General features: G+C 40.3%; 1 protein-coding gene across 7 annotated transcripts in view; it reads right to left on the minus strand.

Moving 5' to 3' along the window:
- ENPP2 (ectonucleotide pyrophosphatase/phosphodiesterase 2) overlaps positions 1 to 18,932 on the minus strand; it is a 106,844-nt gene that overhangs the window by 60,025 nt on the left and 27,887 nt on the right. For all 7 annotated transcript variants that reach the window (XM_004743486.3, XM_004743485.3, XM_004743491.3 and 4 more), the window contains exons 2-5: positions 18,774 to 18,876; positions 8,681 to 8,836; positions 4,148 to 4,273; positions 2,080 to 2,140 (exon numbers count right to left, since the gene is read on the minus strand). In XM_004743486.3, the coding sequence (XP_004743543.1) occupies positions 2,080 to 2,140; positions 4,148 to 4,273; positions 8,681 to 8,836; positions 18,774 to 18,876 (446 nt within the window). The remainder of the gene's footprint in view (positions 1 to 2,079; positions 2,141 to 4,147; positions 4,274 to 8,680; positions 8,837 to 18,773; positions 18,877 to 18,932) is intronic.

Below are 18,932 nucleotides of genomic sequence, written 5' to 3' on the forward strand. Positions count from 1 at the left end.
ATGAAACTTCAAGTGAGGCTATTGATTAAGGCCTGGGCTGCCAGCCACAGGGCATTTGTGATTACCAAAGTCCAGAGTTAAGTGACCAAGGTCATAAAATGGCCAGGGAAGAGACTGGACTCCAGATTTCCCTTGCTGCCTCTCACACTGCAAACAAGGTTTTTCACACCGTATAAAGTTGTTTTATTTGCCTGGAATAGGTGTTCTCCCATTTGCTACCCATAAAACTCCTATTCATTCCTTAAAACCCACCTCAAGGTTTTCTTTTCTATAACATTAGCTGCTCACACTTCTGAATTCCTTTAAGATATTAATTCATACCTCTTTTTGCATTCACATACATACTACATTATTTCGATGCATAGTTTATGTCTTATCCATCTTTCTATTTCATAGACTTTTAGTAGGGCTTCAATAAATGCTTATCAAATACATGAATGAATGAGTAAATGAGAATGAAATTTATAGCAGTGGCACTCTTGTCCCTAAAACTTATAGAAGAATTCTTTTAGGTTTAATCATAAAATAACTTTAAAAATAATCAAAATTGGGACGCCTGGGTGGCTCAGTTGGTTAAGCGGCTGCCTTCGGCTCAGGTCATGATCCCAGCGTCCTGGGATCGAGTCCTGCTTCTCCCTCTGCCTCTGCCTGCCTCTCTGTCTGCCTGTGCTCACTCGCTCACTCTCCCTCTATGCCTGACAAATAAATAAATAAAATCTTTAAAAAAAAAATAATCAAAATTGATGAAGACCTTTAAAAAGTTCATCTTTTTAAAAGCCTCTGAGCCTCATTTAACTACAGCAGGATCTGACAAAATAGGTCCTCAGTTATAGTCTGAGGACAGAATTGGCCAGTCAGACTTGAGAATACTAAACTGCAGGAAAACATTTTTTCCTGATAGTTTGACTTGAGTTTATTGAAGCCACATAACAAATTAGGCATATTTCAGATGCGTCACAGATAAAGCACATAGAATGATACTATCAAAGAGTTCATTATAGTTGTGACTATTCTCCATTAACAGGACTTCTACTGCTAGACTGCTTTGTCCCCCAAAATAACTGAACACATGTTAAACAGTCAGAAATGACGGCCATTCCATTCAGAAAGTCCAAAGAGGTACAAGTGGCTCATTAAAGCCAAAGGAGGAGATGAAAATCAAGACAATATCAAAATACTCAGATTTTGCATCGCAGGCTATGCTACCGAGAAACAAAAATCCACTTGAACAAATACATTCATGATAACACACTTGTTGATAATTTATTTTCTGCCAGGCATTTTAAGGGTCCATGAATTTTCAGCAGTTTCCTGGAAGGCGTAGTAAGTGTCTCACGCCGGTCGCCCTTGAGCTGTGGGGGTCACTCAAGCTTTGTTACACCCCAGCGATCAGTAGTTGTCAAGTTCCTGCAGCATCCAGTAGGAGTTACCAGCTTGGATGATATTTTTGAGAAGTTCTGTAGTCTTCCCCACACCCCTGCCCAAAAAGGCAGAAGCAGCCTTCCCAGAAAAAAAAAAAAAAAAAAAAAAAAAAAACCTCCAAAAAAAAAAAAGAACACCAAAAAATAAATAACAAATCAATGCCAGAAATGTATCTTTCCTTCTCTGGTGGTATTTACATACACTTTGTAAAATCTTCAGCTACGGTAAAGTACAGAGATATTCAGTCTTTAATATGTGCAGAGGCAATAGAAGAAAAGGTTTTAAAAAGTCCCTACTTTGGGGTTCAGTGGTTAAGCCTCTGCCTTCAGCTCAGGTCATGATCCCAGCATCCTGGGATCAAGCCCTGCGTCAGGCTCTCTACTCAGCAAGGAGACTGCTTCTCCCTTTTCCTCTGCTCCTCCCCCTCTGTCAAATAAATAAATGAAATCTTAAAAAAAATAAAAATAAAAATGTACTACTTCAAGATGTACATTCTAGCTTTCGATGAATTAATCACTTACAAGTACTTGAGTATAAGTTTACCTGTATAAGATGATCTCAGCTTTTACATTGTTTGTCACCATTTACCTATCTGCATCCTGGGATGTTTTATCAACTAATATGTAAAACTTCATCGTGTTTATAAAAGGCACTTACCCTGCAGGGCATTCCGGGGTCTTTATCTCCTCACAGTTGTCATCTACCCAGTGTGTCTCTCCTATAAGGGAAAGTGGGTAAATTCACTTGTGAATCTCATGGTCAATGCCAGCCAGAGCCCTAAAGACCGCAACCCTAGTCCCCGTCCGTGTCTTGCTGGATACTCCTTGCTTATGGAACACCATCTAAACAGAAACTCTGAAATAAAGTCCAGTGGTGGTTTGGCTTACTAAAGTACACCCATACATAATGGAAAAGCTAATATTTAATAGCCCCAAGTGGTGTTTATGCGAGCCTTCTGAGTCTAAATGGTTTGTAGATAAAAACACCAGTGGCGTCAGTGAACAAAATTTCATGTTTGTTTCCCTCCAGAAATAAACTGTTTGGTCATTAGATGGAACATTCTTTTCTCCACCACTGAACATCTCAGAGCCATAGAAACTATGGCACAACTTCCCTTCAGTTGCGGGGAAAGGCTTAGAATACTCAGGAATGATAGATTGGAAGATTGCAAGAGAAAGATGATTTGCCACTGGATCAGCGTTCAGCCTGTGAATTTAGGGAAAAAAATCAATGCTCTTTCAATTTTCTCTTCCTCCAAGGTCTAAGAGCTTTCCTGAGTTACCCCGTCAAGAATGGAGAACAGAAAAATGTTCAGGTTTAAAACTAAAGAAACATTAACAACGAGGAGAAAATGAAAATTATCAAAAAGCATTTGCTTTAAATGGCCCTAAGGCAAATAAACATCACATATTTTGACCATCAGAAATCGGAAATCGCCCTGGTCAATAAGAAAGAATCTGACTCCTGACAGCTGGGTAGGTTAGTAACATGCTCCTTAAACTGGGGGGAGTTTTACCACGTATCTAGTAACCCAGGGCTCTTACAAAAGTACTACAACTAGAAGTTTTAACCAGGAAAATCCAATGTTGAATGGTTCAGTGACCAGCGACACCTAGGACTTTTTCTGGTCTTTTCTCTTCTAATAGCCTCTGTGGTTTATTGTTACATTTACTACATGGGGGGGGGGGGTGGGGGCGGGGAATAAGAGTCTCAGTTGATTGTATGCTTTATCAAAAGTTACAATAACTGTTTGGGCAGGGGAAAGTTTCCAAATTCAGGATTTATGGAATACCTTCCCGCCACAAACTGAACACGAAACACGTTCAGAACGGATTTGCTTTTTTCCTGAAATCTTTTCACAGAAACTCTTTTTAAAGGTTCCATGGCACAGCTAGGAAGAAGGACTTAATTTTGACAATAAAGTGACTTGCAAAGTTTACATAAAGATTCTTGGATCTTTCCATTAACCTCTGTAATTGGGTGCTATGGTAACTTGAAATCCTTAGAGACAGAAACATCATCTTTTATACTTTTGTTAGTTCACCGACTGGTATTTACTATTAGAATAAAACCATCATATTCCCCAATTGACCATACCAAGAGAACAGATATGCGTGCAGAGCTTTGGGGTACAGCAGGAACTGTGCGTGCCCCGACCCTCTTTACCAGCTGGTATACACATCTTCAGGCTGCTGCTAGTGCCTCAGTTTAGAGCTTACATCCAATGGGTACAAAAGCCATATTCCCCCCACCTCAAAGGGTAAGAACGCTATTATTTACCTTCCAGACCTTGCAGTAAATCACGCCAAGGTGAGGCTTCCCCTAAAACCACATCCTTGTCGGCTGCCCCCTGCCCTGACCTCCTTCTTGCTCCCTGACGTGGTTTTCCCACAGAGCACTCCCTCAACACGTTCCACGCAAGGCATTCCATCTCAGGCTCTGCTTTCAGACAACCTGATCTAAGACCAAGACAGGAACTTTAGTAAACTCTTCATTATTAGGAGTCCACCACCTTCTGGAATTGGGGGCGATTTCCTTGTTATTTCGGATCCATGAAATGCAGGGAAGCAAAACCAAGAAAAAAGCACGAGAAATTTAAAAACACAACCCCGTCCCTCCTTCCAAACCCATATCCAAGGTGTTACAGCCCCAACATCCAAGACTCCTTGGAGCATCTCCAGTTTTTAATCTTTTAAAGCTCTAGCCAACCCATGGAAACATGTACCTTTGCAAACCACTTGGTAATTAGTACAGCAGTCCCCCCTGGCCAGGCAGTCTTCTGAGCAGTGACAAGCATGGTCTTCGTTTCTTACTTCTCCGCATCTGTCCTTGGTACACTCCCAACCGCCCGCTGAAATCGGCACAATAAAACACTGTCACTGCCTCTCACAGACCAAATGAAAGAGGCCACAATTGCTCACAAGTGTTGCCAACAAAAAGAGCTAAAAATCCCACATCATTTAATCTGCTTGTGAAATTAGAGTTGGCCTGAGGCCTAGATGATATTTGGAGGACTTACAAATAGGTTGAATTCCTAATTTTTCAAATCAGAGTACGAAGCCAAACATAATTGGGCTCCTTTGGAAAAACGGAACCCTTACCATTTGTACACTGTACTAAAAAAAAAAAAAAAAAAAAAAAAAAAAAAAAAAAAAAAAAAAAAAACAACAACAACAACAAAAAAAAAACCCAGGAAAATGTATGGTATGTAAGGTTTGTGATAGGTGTTTCCACCATCTTAGGCAGAGTAACTACAGCTGGGCTCTTTTATTTCCCAAAGTAGCTTTGCTTGACATTAAGGAACTTGATTTAATTACAAACGATAATGCAACCAAATCCTCTCCTGCTCTAAGTTGCAGCTGGAGGGTCCAGTCCTAAACAGAGAGATGTAGAGTTTAAAGGGATATGAAAAACACTCGCAATGCCAACCATCAACCAAAATATGGCCTCATCTACAATGAGGGGTCATAGCCCCTCCTCTCCGGAGGCCAGTAGATGGGTTACAGCTAGGAAGAAGGACTTATGGTCCTTCAGAGCTCATGGACTCTATCAACAGTAAATATTTAAGAAAATTAATATTTTCATTTAAAAGAGAGTGCTAAGCGCGTCCCGGCGCGCAGGTTTAAAGACCCTTTGGGGGTCGCCCGTCCACCTCAGGTCGGGCGGTCGGCCGGTGGGGAGGAGGGTTCCCTTCTCCCAGACTCTGCCACACGTACGACCCCCCGGGGCCGGGGTTGCTGCACCACGCCACAGTCTTTGCGCGGCCATCGGGAGGGGGCTACCTGGCGGCCCCGTCGGGTCATGCGTGTGCGTGTGCCCCACATCCCTCAGTGGGGGGGGGGGGGTAGGTGGGAACCCACTGGGAAAAATAAAAATAAAAGAGAGTGCTAGGGGCACCTCGGTGGCTCAGTGGGTTAAAGCCTTTGCCTTTGGCTCGGGTCATGGTCCCAGGGTTCTGGGATCGAGCCCCGCATCAGGCTCTCTGCTCAGCAGGGGGCCTGTTTCCCCCCTCTCTCTTTGCCTGTCTCTCTGCCTACTTGTGATCTCTGTTTGTCAAATAAATAAATAAAATCTTTAAAAAAAAAATAAAAGAGAGTGCTATATTTTTTTGCTTGCATTTTCATCTACTAGACTGGAAGCTCCATAGTAGGGGGGGAAAAGAAAAACACATCTCTCTTCACCGTTATGTCTCCAATATCTGAGACTGTGCTCCACACATGCTAGGTGTTCCCTGAACATGCATTCCATCTACTTGCAAATTATCATGAAAATAAAACACAACTCTTTAAATTCGGGGTTGATGTACTAAGAAACTTCATAATAAAGTCATTTATTCAATACATATTTCTATTATGTTTTCCATGTTCCAGGTGCTGGGGGTGTGGGTCATGAAGAACAAGAAAGACAAGACAAGACATCTTCGTGGAGCTTCTATTCCAATTGGGAAAGACAGACCATAGGCAAGCAGACCAGGAGAAACAAGATAATTTCAGCTCATGTCAAGTGCTATGAAGGAAATAATACGATGGTACTGATAGAGAGTTACAGAGTGGAAAAGGGATGCTACTTGACATAGATTGGTCAAGAAAACCCTCTCTGAGCTAAGGACACTTGAGGTCTTCACCCCTTATTTTATGTTGTAAGTGGAAGGCAGTGGTTTTAGGAAGCTATGTTGCTACTTAGTAATATTCTACCAATAGACACTTTGCTAAATGAATAAATGAATAAAGAAGTACTAGTTGCCATGCTAGAAAACCATACAACTATTGTTTAATTTCCCTTCTTTTAGAATTACATTTATATCCAAATTTTCTCTGATTTTTTGATATCCCCTCTTCCTCTGCCTTCACTTCCCAAGCAGATGAAATGCTTAAAATTCCTTTATCCAGGACCTGCTATTCTCAATGGTTAGCAAATTTCCAAGGATACTTAGACTGATTTTTTTCCCCAATTCAAGGATAATTCATATAACACATATACTTTTATTGCTGCTCTAGTTTCATAAGAAAATCCCTTTGTTTATTAAAAAAATCACTATTAACAAGCTGAACTTATTGATGAACTACTGGCTTTGTGTAAAAATGGAATTTTTAAAAGCCAGGGTTCAGAGTGAACCACAAGCAAGGTAGAAGTCAGTCAGCTGTATAATTTTGAAAACAAACATGGAAATAAACAGAAAAAAAAATTAACCTTATGGAATAATAAGAAAGTTACCTATTAGATCAGAAAAAGCAATTTTTTAGTGAAAATATGTATTTTAAAAGTGAGAATGTGTTGAAAAGGGAGTGCTGAAAGGTTCTTGTGCCTTTTGAGAGGAATATAAACTTTGAGAAGTGTTAATTGTGTATCATATATTTATATTTTTAAAATGTACACTTTGCTTCAAAATCCCACTCCTAGGAATTTGTCTTAAGGAAAACAAAATTCAAATAATCATGAACCACATTCATTGATACATTCTTCATAATACCAACAACTGGGGAAATCTAAATAATGATCAGTTACTCAAAAAGCAGGTTGCATCTGTTCAATGGAATACTATTTAGACATTCAAAAAGACAGTGTGTAAAGAGATATATGAGTATAGACACATCCCCTTCCAAACATATACATATATACACTCATATAAATACATGTACACACACACTCATAGTAGTCAAGGTCTACACTGAAACATTGTGCTTATCTCTGGAAAGTGGCCTGTAGGCCATCTCTGAGGCCTGTAGGATCTCAGGGACTTTTATTTTTTCCTTCAACCTTCTGTTATTGTTTGATATTTGATTCTTTGACATTTGGCATATGTTATCTTGGTACACAGGAAAATAAACTACTTCAAAAATGTTGTTATCATCTGTATTTATTACATCTGGAAAGAGAGGCATGAACGACATTCGGAAAGAGCAAAGGTAGAGTGGGGACATCCACTCAACTTTGCAAGGAGCTCTAAGATCAGGAATCTGGACCTCAGAGGCCATGTCAGAGGCCAGATGCTCGTGGTGCAAAGGAAACGAACATCGGTTAGGTCCCCAGTGCCAAGCAATCATAGGCTGCTGGTTTGAAATAATGTTTCGGAGCCAAAGGGCTCTACTAGAACATCTGTTCCATCCATATGTTCAGTTTACAAGGTTCTCAGCATTTAAGTTTGCAGACCCACGGCTAAGGAACCTGGGAGAAGTTCCAAAGAAAAGTAACAAGAAAAAAATGGCTACATGTTTGGAAAATGTATTATACAGAATACAGCCTAATAAAACTCTTCTTGTTTGGTGGGGGAAAAGCAAACAAACCAGAACTGGTAAGGGAGTTGGCATCGGTTTTTATATAAATCAAGGGCTATTTCTTCAGTAAAGGAGAATAACGTGTCTGTTTCTAATGATATCATTAGAAATATGAGGCTAATATCAATGATAATATGAGTCAGATTTTTGAAAGAATCATTTAAATCATAAAAGTCCAAAACCAAGTCATAACTTATCAAGGAAGCTGTGTCTAGAGATCTTAGCACTGTTGACAGTCATCTTTTCAGAGTTTACATACAGTGCTGCCCAGAGGCGTGCCGGATAGCCTGCAAGGTTTCTCCCGGGTCCTACTTAAAGTGTTGGGCTTTGGAAACAGAGCAGGTGGGGTGGCAAATGTCTCCAAACCGCTTCTTCTCAACTCAAGTGTATTCATTCTGAAGTCCATATATTCTACTGATGGTTCCAGTAGAGCAGACATGGCAAGAAAGGCCAGGATGACTGAGAGGACTATTTCGGAGCTACCCTGAGCATGAGACCCCAAGTAGAACTCCATAACAACTTTCCACCTGCACAGAGAATGGGGAATTACATCAGAGCAGGCCAATAGTTACTACATGATAAGACGAAATAACGCAAATGTTGTATACTGAGCAGGGAAGCAAAAATTTAAAAAATTAAAATTAAAACAGAAAATTAAAAATAAGAATGCTGTTAGTTTCAGTCCATGTACCCTAGCAGTGAATGTGGGAATTGATAGCAAGAGACAGATGATGAAGATTGGGGGGAAAAAAAGCCTGGCCATAAATATTTCCAAAATCAGTAAATAATGACCGCGGTTGCAAAGAACGTTCTTTGAGTGGACTTGGTATGCAAACAACAGTCACAATCAATAATCATCCAAGAAACAAAACTAACGCACACAGTTTGGTTTGACTAAAGCAAGGTGCAAATGCCGGGGAGAATAACAGTGAGGGCATTTAAGCTCTCCAACCAAGTCTCCAGAGGACCCAAAATTTACCCACCTGTCTTCAGACAAAGCTCATCGAAGTCATGGCAGCAACTGCTGTAGCTCTTACATAGGTTATCACAACGACAGTCAGGGGGCCCAACTTCTTGAAGTTCAAAGCATCTGCCCTTGCATGATCCAGAAGTGTTGGTCCAGGGGGAGTCAGACAACACTGCAAGATATAAGAGGCAACGGCGATGGGATTGGGAAATGGGTCCTGTCATCATGGAGAAGGGGCCGTGGGAAGGAGCACAGCATGGTGACACAGTCAGGCTCTAGCTGAGCAGCCTGGCACCATCACCTTCTAGCTGTGAACCCTGGGCAGGTCACTGTGGACCCCTGGCAGGTCGCCAAACCTCCTGCCAGTTTCCTCATCTGCAAAGTGGGGGGATTAACAAAAGTAACTGGAGATTATAATGAGAATTCAAGGAAACAATCCAAGCAGAACACTTAGCAGTCTGTCAAACACAGTAAGTGCAATGAATGTTGGCCGATGGTTTTATTTTACTGTTTACAATTATTATTACTACAAATCTGGGAGGGTTAGTGTCTCTGCGGATGTTAACGATGCCAACAGAGAAGAGAACATTGATGTACACATTTAGAAACAAGAGTTCATGTCCCTCTTTGAAAAGCTGTAACTTTTTGTAAGGAGATTTGAGCCTAAATGATCCGAGAACAGTCTGAACATACGGAACTGAAATAGAAGACTTGTAAGACCTCTTCCAGCCATTAAATACATCTATACTCATAACTGGGGTTACACAAACATGAACACCATAATCTCAGCTTGTCAAAAATAAATCCTTTTTATTTTCTATGATATGACTATATATCTAGAAATCTCAGGATCAACTAAAATTTTAGGGAAAAAATAGGTGAGACAAAAATTCTACATGTTTGTATTATATAAGTTCAAAAATTCAATGGAAGTTCCATTCCTCATAGTTCTTAAAAGATATGATATTAGGTATAAATTTCATCAGACGTGTAGGACGTACCTGAAGAACACATTAAAACTCTACAAGAAGGTATTTCAAAAGATTTCATTAAATGGAAAGATATACCATCTTAGAGATAAAAATAATATTATAAAAATATCAGTTTTTCCTAAATGAACCTAAAGGTTCAATGCAACCACAATAAAAATATAAAGAGGAGTTTTTTAACTGGAGAGGATATTAAAAATTTATAAAAAAATGAATAAATGAAATGAAAAGCACTTGAAAGTAAGAGTAATTTGGTGAAGACTAGATAGTAAAGTATATTCTGGAGTTAAATAATTAGAACAGGAAATAAGTAGATCAATGCTGAAAGTGGGAATGGGAAATAGAGTCAAATATATGAGAATTTATTTATGATTAAAGCAATTGGAGAAAGAAAGAGGCATTAATCAGGAGGTAAAAGAAGGATTAATTAGTAAGTAGTGCTGGAATAACTGGCCGACTGGAAAAAATGCAATTCTGTTGTCATCATAGCTTACAAAATAATTAATTTCTGATGAATGGAAAGCATAAGCAGTGTCCTACCTGTTGCTAGGAATGAAATTTTTTGTAAAACAGAACACATTTTGGTAATGCATATGAATCTTTCACCCAGAAATTCCATTACTAGGAATTCACCTCTCATGTATATTTGTACAAGTTTACCAAGATACATATAAAAGAATCACCGTATCCATTAATGGAATATTGCCCAGCCCTTAAAAAGAATGAGTTAGAGCTGTGTAGGGTACTATGGAAAGATCTATAAAATTATATTAATGTGTTTTTTTTAAGAGCAAAGCAGCAGAACAGTATGATAGTATTAAACATCATATTCTGGGTCATAAATAGAGGTAAAGAGAGCGATAAGGATATAAATAAATATAAAAATAAAAACAGAGCCAGAGAAGGGGGGGCAGAGGCATTGAGGAAAGGTACAGGTGTCAATAACCTTCCTCTCACCCCCGCATAAGAAACTCTTTACAGGAATTATATTTGAGCAAAATGACTGAGAACAAGAGAAGCAGAGGGATTTTTCTTTTCCTTTCTGTAGTTTGAAACTTCTAGGATTTTATCAATTCTTTTGTTTGTTTGCTTATTTCTATCCCTCTTATACATATAACATATATATTTATAACTCTGTGTACATATTTATGTATAAAGTATATATTATATAATATATACTATATAGAAATAGCTTAATTGTTATTGATGACATGCTATGTATACTCTTACTTCCTTTTTTCTGTGTATGAATTTTTCATTTTTTTACAATTGGCATGTATTACTTTTGAAAACAAGCAAACAGAAGAAGCAGGCGGAGAACAGAAGTTAAATAACATTTCCAGGTTCGCTGAAGCCATTCATCTGAACATCCCGTCCATCCCTCAGTCCTTTGTCCTTTTAAAAGTCAGAGTCACCCCATCATAGCCTTTATGGCATCAGATCAGTTCAAGTAAAGCAAACAGATTCACTAGACCATGAGATGTGAAACACTTGTGCATGGTTGATTCTGGGATGTTGAAACACATACAAACCGCACCAGCTCAGTTTAGGAAATAATGTCGGGTTTCCAATGCAGTGCCGTACCTCTGGTTCAAAAACCACATTTTTCTATTGACTTTGGCCAACCTAGCAACAGTGCATGCTGGGCCATAAGGAACTGCAGGGGGAGGAGAGGTTGAGATGTGCAAAAAGTAAAAATAGAGAAAGTCCTATAATAAAAACAAAGATAGGAAAAGCGCTTATAATTGAATTATTCTTTTATTTAGGGGTACCGCTTAGACAGACCCTGTGGCCATTTAATAAATTCTGAGCAGAATTCACTCCCGTGAGCTGCATACACAAATACGCTCAGCGAGGCTTATCGCTGAGATGATGCTACGAGGTCCAAAGGCACATGGTTCGTGGTTGCTGACTCGTCCTGTCTTCTCTTCTTTATGGCGTCCACCTGGCATTTGAAATATTCCTCTGGGCATGCCCTTTGCTTTTCCTGCATCACGACCTCTTCCCTATTTCTCTCTTTACTTTTAAAACATCTGTGTGGAATTTTAGCCATTTTAAGCCTTTCTCCATCCATGTCAGTCACGTGATTTTTACTGCATCCCTACCGCATTGATTATCCTGACTGTATCCCCCACTTTGTTCTTGAAAATCATTGACTCTCTCTCAGTTGCTTCCCCCTAATGATCATCTTTGCCAAGCCTTAAACGGAAGACAGCTTTGTGAAGGAAGTGTTGCTCATGTGTTCATCACGCAAACACACAGATGGTAAAAAGTGTTGGACTCAAGGTTTACCAACAGCTTGCAAGTAAGGCTAAGTTCGGGGGCCGGGACGGACTGGGGACACACAGGCCAAATTCGTTCTTGGCTGGCTTGGACTCTGCTGACAATGGCAGCCGGAGATATGCAAAGATGAATTGATCCATGTAGTCCTTCCAGTCCAATAATCTGAAGAATTTGAACTTCTGCACCTCTGTGAGTCAAGTCAGGTGGTAGAGTAGAGCCACATTCACTTTGCCTTTCCAGGGCCTATCCCATCCCCACCATCTTCCTAACAAGCTCTGACCCCCATACTCTTGTTTCTGGCTTTTTCATTCCATACCCGTGTCTCATGTCTTTCCCTCCGCCCCACACCAGCCTAAGGTATTAGGTCTTGGCTTTTTATTGGAAAATGTTAAACCTGGTTCCATACAGAAATATTCTCTGACTTATTATATGTCTAAATTCTAAAATCTGTAAAGCTTTCCTTTACGTGACCTAAACCAGGAGTACATCGATCTGAGCGCTCAGGTTCTATAACTTACTGAATGGGGTGATAAAAACTGCAGGATCAGTTTGATGAGGACTTGTGGTGCCTCATAATTACGGAGACGCCCATAAAAGTTCAGAACCAACAAGGAAGACAAATGACAAAAACAAACACCTAGAAAGGATCAAGTCGAAAATGTGGGAAAAGTATGAAGGTTTAGAATTTCCTACGAGACATCTGCCAGTGCTTTTGTGAGATTCAAATTCTATCGCTGCCTTCCTCATTACATATTTAAATAATGCTATTTTGCTTAAAGTTGTAACTCAGTTCCAGAATCTTAAAAAATAACTCTTACAGTCTCTACAGACCCTTTTCTTAAAATAGGGACTTCAAATTTTAAAACAGGTATATATGTACATATATGAGAGGCATAAAAGTGTTACATGCTCCTTATTTTTCACAGAAGCGTTTTGTGATTTAAATACCACCAATGTAAAAATGTGATTTATTATGCTCAAATTCATAATTCTGATAGACCCAGGTGAAATTGTTTTCATTTAGGTAAGTAAAATCTTATTTCTAAAACATTCCATTGGGACGCCTGGGTGGCTCAGTCAGTTGAACATCTGACTCTTGTTTTCAACTCAGGTCATGACCTTGGGGTCATTGGGTTCCACACTGGGCTCCACAGTCAGCAAGAGTCTGTTTGAGATTCTCGGTCTCCCTCTTCCCTCTACCCCTCCCCCCTCCCCCCACTCTCTAAATAAATAAATAAATGAAGTCTTTCTAAACGGGTAAAACAAAAAATACAATGGGGGTGCCTGGGTGGCTCAGTGGGTTAAAGCCTCTGCCTTTGACTCAGGTCATGATCCCAGGGTCCTGGGATCGAGCCCTGCATCGGGCTCTCTGCTCCGTGGGGAGCCTGCTTCCTCCTCTCTCTCTCTGCCTGCCTCTCTGCCTGCTTGTGATCTCTGTCTGTCAAATAAATAAAATCTTTAAAAAAAAAACACACAATGTTCCATCTTAACCATACATAGGCATCTTACCACACAGAGGCAGTGTCATAGACTTCTGGTGCCATTTATATGGGGAAAAACTACCGATAATTTAACAGGCCATTGGGAAAGGACGTAATCCATGACAAGAGTGGTGACCTACCCATGAGTTCATCCCAGACGCCCAATCCTATCATCCTCTAATCCCCATCAATCCTCTAAATCCCTCGGCAAAATGGAAATTTTCATATCTGGAGGTTGATCAGTGAGGGAAGCAGTACTGAAGTTTGAAAACCTTTCATTTCCTAAAGCTGGAAGACTCTTTCTTCAAGTTTTGTGCGGTGGCCGTGTGTCCAGGGTCTGAGAGATGGCGCCCTGTCTCTTCCTCCCGTTCTCTGAGGTCTTCAGCCCAAGTGCTTCCTGAAAGTGAGAGGGAAGCCTTACAAGGGGCTGTGGGCTGTGGTTATGTGGCCTCCTGTTTAAGGGCACTGACACAGAACTGGTTCTCCTCTGTCTGCCTGCCATGTCTGAAGTAGAAACCACAGGGAAAGGAGGCTGTCAACATGGATGACATTCAAGATGCTGACCAACTCTAGCATTTCATGTTCTCTTATGCCTCTTCTGGAGTATATGATTCATCCTTTCTGGTCATACTCTCTCATACCACCGTGGCCATGTGTTCCTGATACGACTGACCTTATCCCACAGGGAGTAGCCCTTACAGACAAGTCTCCATGTCAGCATCTCTGCTTCCTAAAGACATCAGTTCCTATAGATGCCCACTCTGGTGACACCACTCTTCTCTCCTCCTTGTCAGATTCTGGACCAGCTATCACGGACAACTTTTTCAGTAAATGGGCCTACCTGGGAAGTTTTCAGACACCTGCACTTTTAAAGAATTTATTAACATATCATTCTCATGTAGAAAGTTCTCATATACTAGAAGAAAACTGATTTATGTGACGTAAATAAAATAGATTAAAAACTTTAGCTCAACTTTTGAACCCCCCGGGTAGCATTTAGGATGGTAGTCAGTAGAGTATGTCTGAATGGTTTGCAAATCTGCCCCCAAACAAGGAAATATTGTTGTCAAAATCACAGGTACCAGCGACTTGAAAAGGTAAAAGGTTAGACACTGGCCTTCAAACATAAGTGAAGATAAATTAAATGTATCATCATACACTTAACACCTTATATTCTCATCACCCCTAATATGGCATTTTGTTTTCAAAAACCTTTTCTGATAAAAAGGTAACCTTATGCCTGTTTTCCTGATTGGAAAATCCGAACCCTCAGGCTAATCTGAGCTAAAAAAGGGCCTGGTTAAAATTTTAGATCATCTGAATACAACTATCGCACTGTTTTTGTTCACAAAGGATTTTTCCAAATTCTGTACACAGTCTATGACTCTGATGAAGACATGATTGGGAAAGGTTTTTGGTTTGAGAATCTGTGTGGTAACTATGGGGGACTAAGATTTCTGGGTATACCGACAAGATAGAGAATTCTGTGTAGTTTTAAGATAAATGAAAAACCCCTATTCCAGAGCTTCATTTAACAAAGCCCTGAATGACCTGTGCCCTCTTTAGACTCTACTCTGCAAAGTTTTATTCCATTTACTTAAATCACCCCATGACTCGAGGTGCCTGGGTGGCTCAGTCTGTTAAGCGACCGACTCTTGATCTCGGCTTAGGTCATGATCTCACTGTTGTGAGATCAAGCCCTGCGTCAGGCTCCATCCTGGGTACAGAGTTTGCTTAAGATTCTCTCTCTCCCTCTTCCACTGTCCCTCCCCTCCTTGCCTTTCTCTGTCTCTCTCTCAATAAACAAACACCCCTGACTCCACATTTTATTTAACATCAAGTCCCAAAACCTGATCTTAAGTCATGACAGGGTCTTCCTTCCAGAATCACGGCTGTTGTATCTGTCTGCTTTGCAGCTTCCTACATGCTGCTCTGCCACCATCGAGACAGTTTTTTTATTGTAGAAGGCAATTCTCAGACTTATCGGATGAACACGAACCTTCTCGTCCCTCTTACCCTGGTTGTCTTCTCTGCGATTCACAAAGACTCACTTTCCTCATAAAGCTGTGAGAGACACTCCTCCTTGTCTATCTGCCCACGAATTTCATTCACACTCACACACTTTTAAGCTCTGGAGTCACTAAAAATGATGACGACTTGGGTGGGGCTTTCGAGTCTCTCTTTGCCAGTCACTCACAAGCTCACAAACTTTCCTGGGCCTCGAAAGTATTAAGTGGCTTGAATTTCAGAGGATAGCCCATTTCCATCCGGAGACTGAAAGGGAATCCATCACAGATTTCAGTGAAATCGCCTCCACTCCGCACTACAAACATACGCATACACATATGTCTTTGAGTACAGACACACACACACACACACACACACACCTGTATGCATACCAATTCCCTCACAACCTTAAAGGTAAATCAAGCTGGCTACCCCCCAGACATATGCAACAAAGATGTCAAACGGATGTGCACTTCCTATTTACATTCTCTTTGAAAACATACTCCATCCATCCCGTGCCCCTGATTGCCCATTATATTTACCCAAGAGAATTATACTTAGCTCTGCTCGTTTCATATCTCCTAAGAAATCCGTGGATCTCTTACCATCTGGTAGAAGAAATCCCATTCTAGCATTACTTCCGGTGGGTCACTAGGCCCTAACAATAAACCAGCCAACAAGTGTGCTAGTTAGTTAATTATAACAGTCTGTTTGCACAGCCACAGCCTTGAAACTAACATCCCAGTCCAGAGTACAGCAGTGAGGGTCTGCCCCATGGGTAGAACTTTCTCACCTAATCCTGAGGACTCTGAGAAACTACGTTTACCAAACAAGAAGGTGCGTGCTTTTGAATGGGAGCTCTTACTCTGGACAGTCTGAAGCCAGCCATAAATTAATACCCTTGGAGTTCCATTTGGTCACACAGTCTTGGAGCTCTGAGCTTCTCCGGATTTCTCTGGAATGTGAAAGCATTGCTGAAAATTGGCATGGCTGCCTTTCCTTTTTAGTATCTTGTCCTAATACACATATAAAAGTTTGCCCAGGGTTTTCTGATGTGAAGGTCTTGCTTACAGAGCAACTGGCCTCATACATTCTCTGAGGGAGGCCCTTTCAGGGCACATAGAACATTTAAAAAGATGAACCTGATTAAACTTTCTGCATGATGCACTCATCCTGGTTTCCAAAGTACATCTCTGGGCTTTATTCAGGAGAAATCAACCATTAGTGCCCCAAACCCTGGTAAATTACGCAAACAGATAAATTAAAAATAAGAAGCGTGCAGGCATACCAAAATCCTAAAACTCAGACATAAACGTCATCGTATCCCCACTAAGATTCAAAGAAGTAGGATTTCCACTAAGATTATTTTAGAAGATACCATAAATTAAATAATCCACAATTTAATTAAATAATTCAAGGAGAAAATATGCTGTGCTACATTTAAATTCACTTAGATGTACACATTACAATATAAATTACATTATTTTTACAGACGTAACATAGACTCAGTAGTTCTTAGAGCTGCTTCTTATAATGTATGGAGATAATTATGCATAAAAAATATTTCAGGATTAATAAATCTGTTCTATACTTTCCAAGTTCTCCAGTAGAGCGCATCCAAATTCAAGGATCAATGAAACAGAATGGATAGAATCATGAGCTATTTTTTTTTTTAATCCAGAAGGAAAATTAGAAATCATCTAGGCCTGCGTCTCGTTATACAGCTAAGGACACAGACATCCCAAGTGACTTGCCCAAGGCCACACAGCAGATTCTAAGGATCCGAGTGGTCAGTCCAGGACCTCATGACTGTTTGCCCCAAAAAATCAACTATGAAAATAATGAGTTACTTCATTTTACACATTCATTAAGAAAACAGCTTGTCCCCTCTTGGTTTTGGCTGAAGTAATATAGGACTCTAAGGCAGAAAAGAGGTTCCTTCTAGAAAGAACCAGCAGTGGGCTCTCAAGGGGCTCGTTTGCCCACAGGATAACACTAAGGCTCCAATCCTCCTGTCAGTCTGCGCAGTTACAGTCAGTGCTAATGGGAGTTATACTTGTCTAGAACAAGAAAAATAGGTCTTTGAAGACAGCATTTGTTACCAATAAAAACAGGATTCTCCAGCCCAGTGATCTCTCCTCTTTCTCCCCAACAGAAGACAACTCATTTTGCCCATTTGGCTCCCTGGGGTGCAATTTTTATGATCTATTTTCTCACTTTGCACCCCAACCACACCCCACTTGGACTCACTAAACTACTCCCCATATTATTCTTTCAATCTTCTGGCATGACTCAAAAAGCAACTTACTTGAGGTGAGGATGACCTAGTATTCCATATATATATATTCCATATATGATATATGTATATATATATCATGACTTGGTTAATAAAAGTTCATGCTGGCTCAGTAGAGACAGGTGATCGTCTTTGAGATCAGTCAGGTCAAAAAATACGGAGAAATCCAAAATCCGCAGAAAGGTAGACAAACATGCTGAGATGTCAGAAAAAGTCAAGAAAATATTGCCCCCTAGAGTACCCATTACTTAATATGTAATTTTTATTTATAAAACCATCAGCAGCTCCAATTTCCAGGAAATTAACCAACTCATTACTTAAGACCTGGTCAGTTAAGCCCCCTCGGTCTGCACAAGGAGCTCCTTTATAAGAATTCCCACACTGCTTATGGCACAGTGTATTGTAAAAGGAAACTCTTTCACTTTGGTTCTATTAGTTAAGTCAAGGTACACTATTAAAACTTACCTGCCGTTATGCCAAAAGAGAAAGCTGGGTGCAAGTCAATCCTGGGAGCTCTTCAAAGCATCTCCTCTCTCTTATATTTTTCCTATTCTAGGTAAATCATAATCTCATAGTCCTAAATTCTGAAGTCTCAGGAAGACAGTTCACTGCTTTTTTGCTCACTGACACCCCCTTTATAAATTTTTTTTTGGTAGATCAGAAGTTTCTGGAGACAAATTCTACATTCTATGCCACGTGACAATAAATCAAAGTCATGTCTCTCCAGTATTAAACCAGCACCTGTTCCCACCACTTCTCTCTCAGCCTTGTCTGCTAACGAGAGTTTTAATTTTATCTTAAAATGTGTGAGTTTCAGAGTACAAAGATTGAAATAGCCAGTTATCACGGAGCGAGCCTACATGTTCTTGTCATCAAAACCACATTCTCTCACCTGAATTAAACACAGAGCTCTTTTTACTCCGAAGAAATCTGGGACTCAATTAGTTACACTGCAAGGTTAGCTTAAAGATGCATTTCATTAGGAGCTGACAAGGACTACCCAGTGCCTAGTATTTTAAAAGGACTGACAGCACGAGCAGTGGCCACACTTACCTGTAGGAGGGCCTTCATCCCAACCTTCTGCCCTCTTTATTCGATGAGCTGTGAATCCTAAGCAGATATTGACTCCGACAGCAAAAGTGAACAGGGATATGACCTAAAGGAATAAGGAGATTGAGGTGTCAAACCAAGGAGTCAGATGTCAGGAAGGCA

The sequence above is a fragment of the Mustela putorius genome, unplaced genomic scaffold (assembly GCF_011764305.1).
Source record: "Mustela putorius furo isolate JIRA1106 unplaced genomic scaffold, ASM1176430v1.1 tig00000228_pilon_pilon_pilon, whole genome shotgun sequence".
Classification (NCBI taxonomy): domain Eukaryota; kingdom Metazoa; phylum Chordata; class Mammalia; order Carnivora; family Mustelidae; genus Mustela; species Mustela putorius.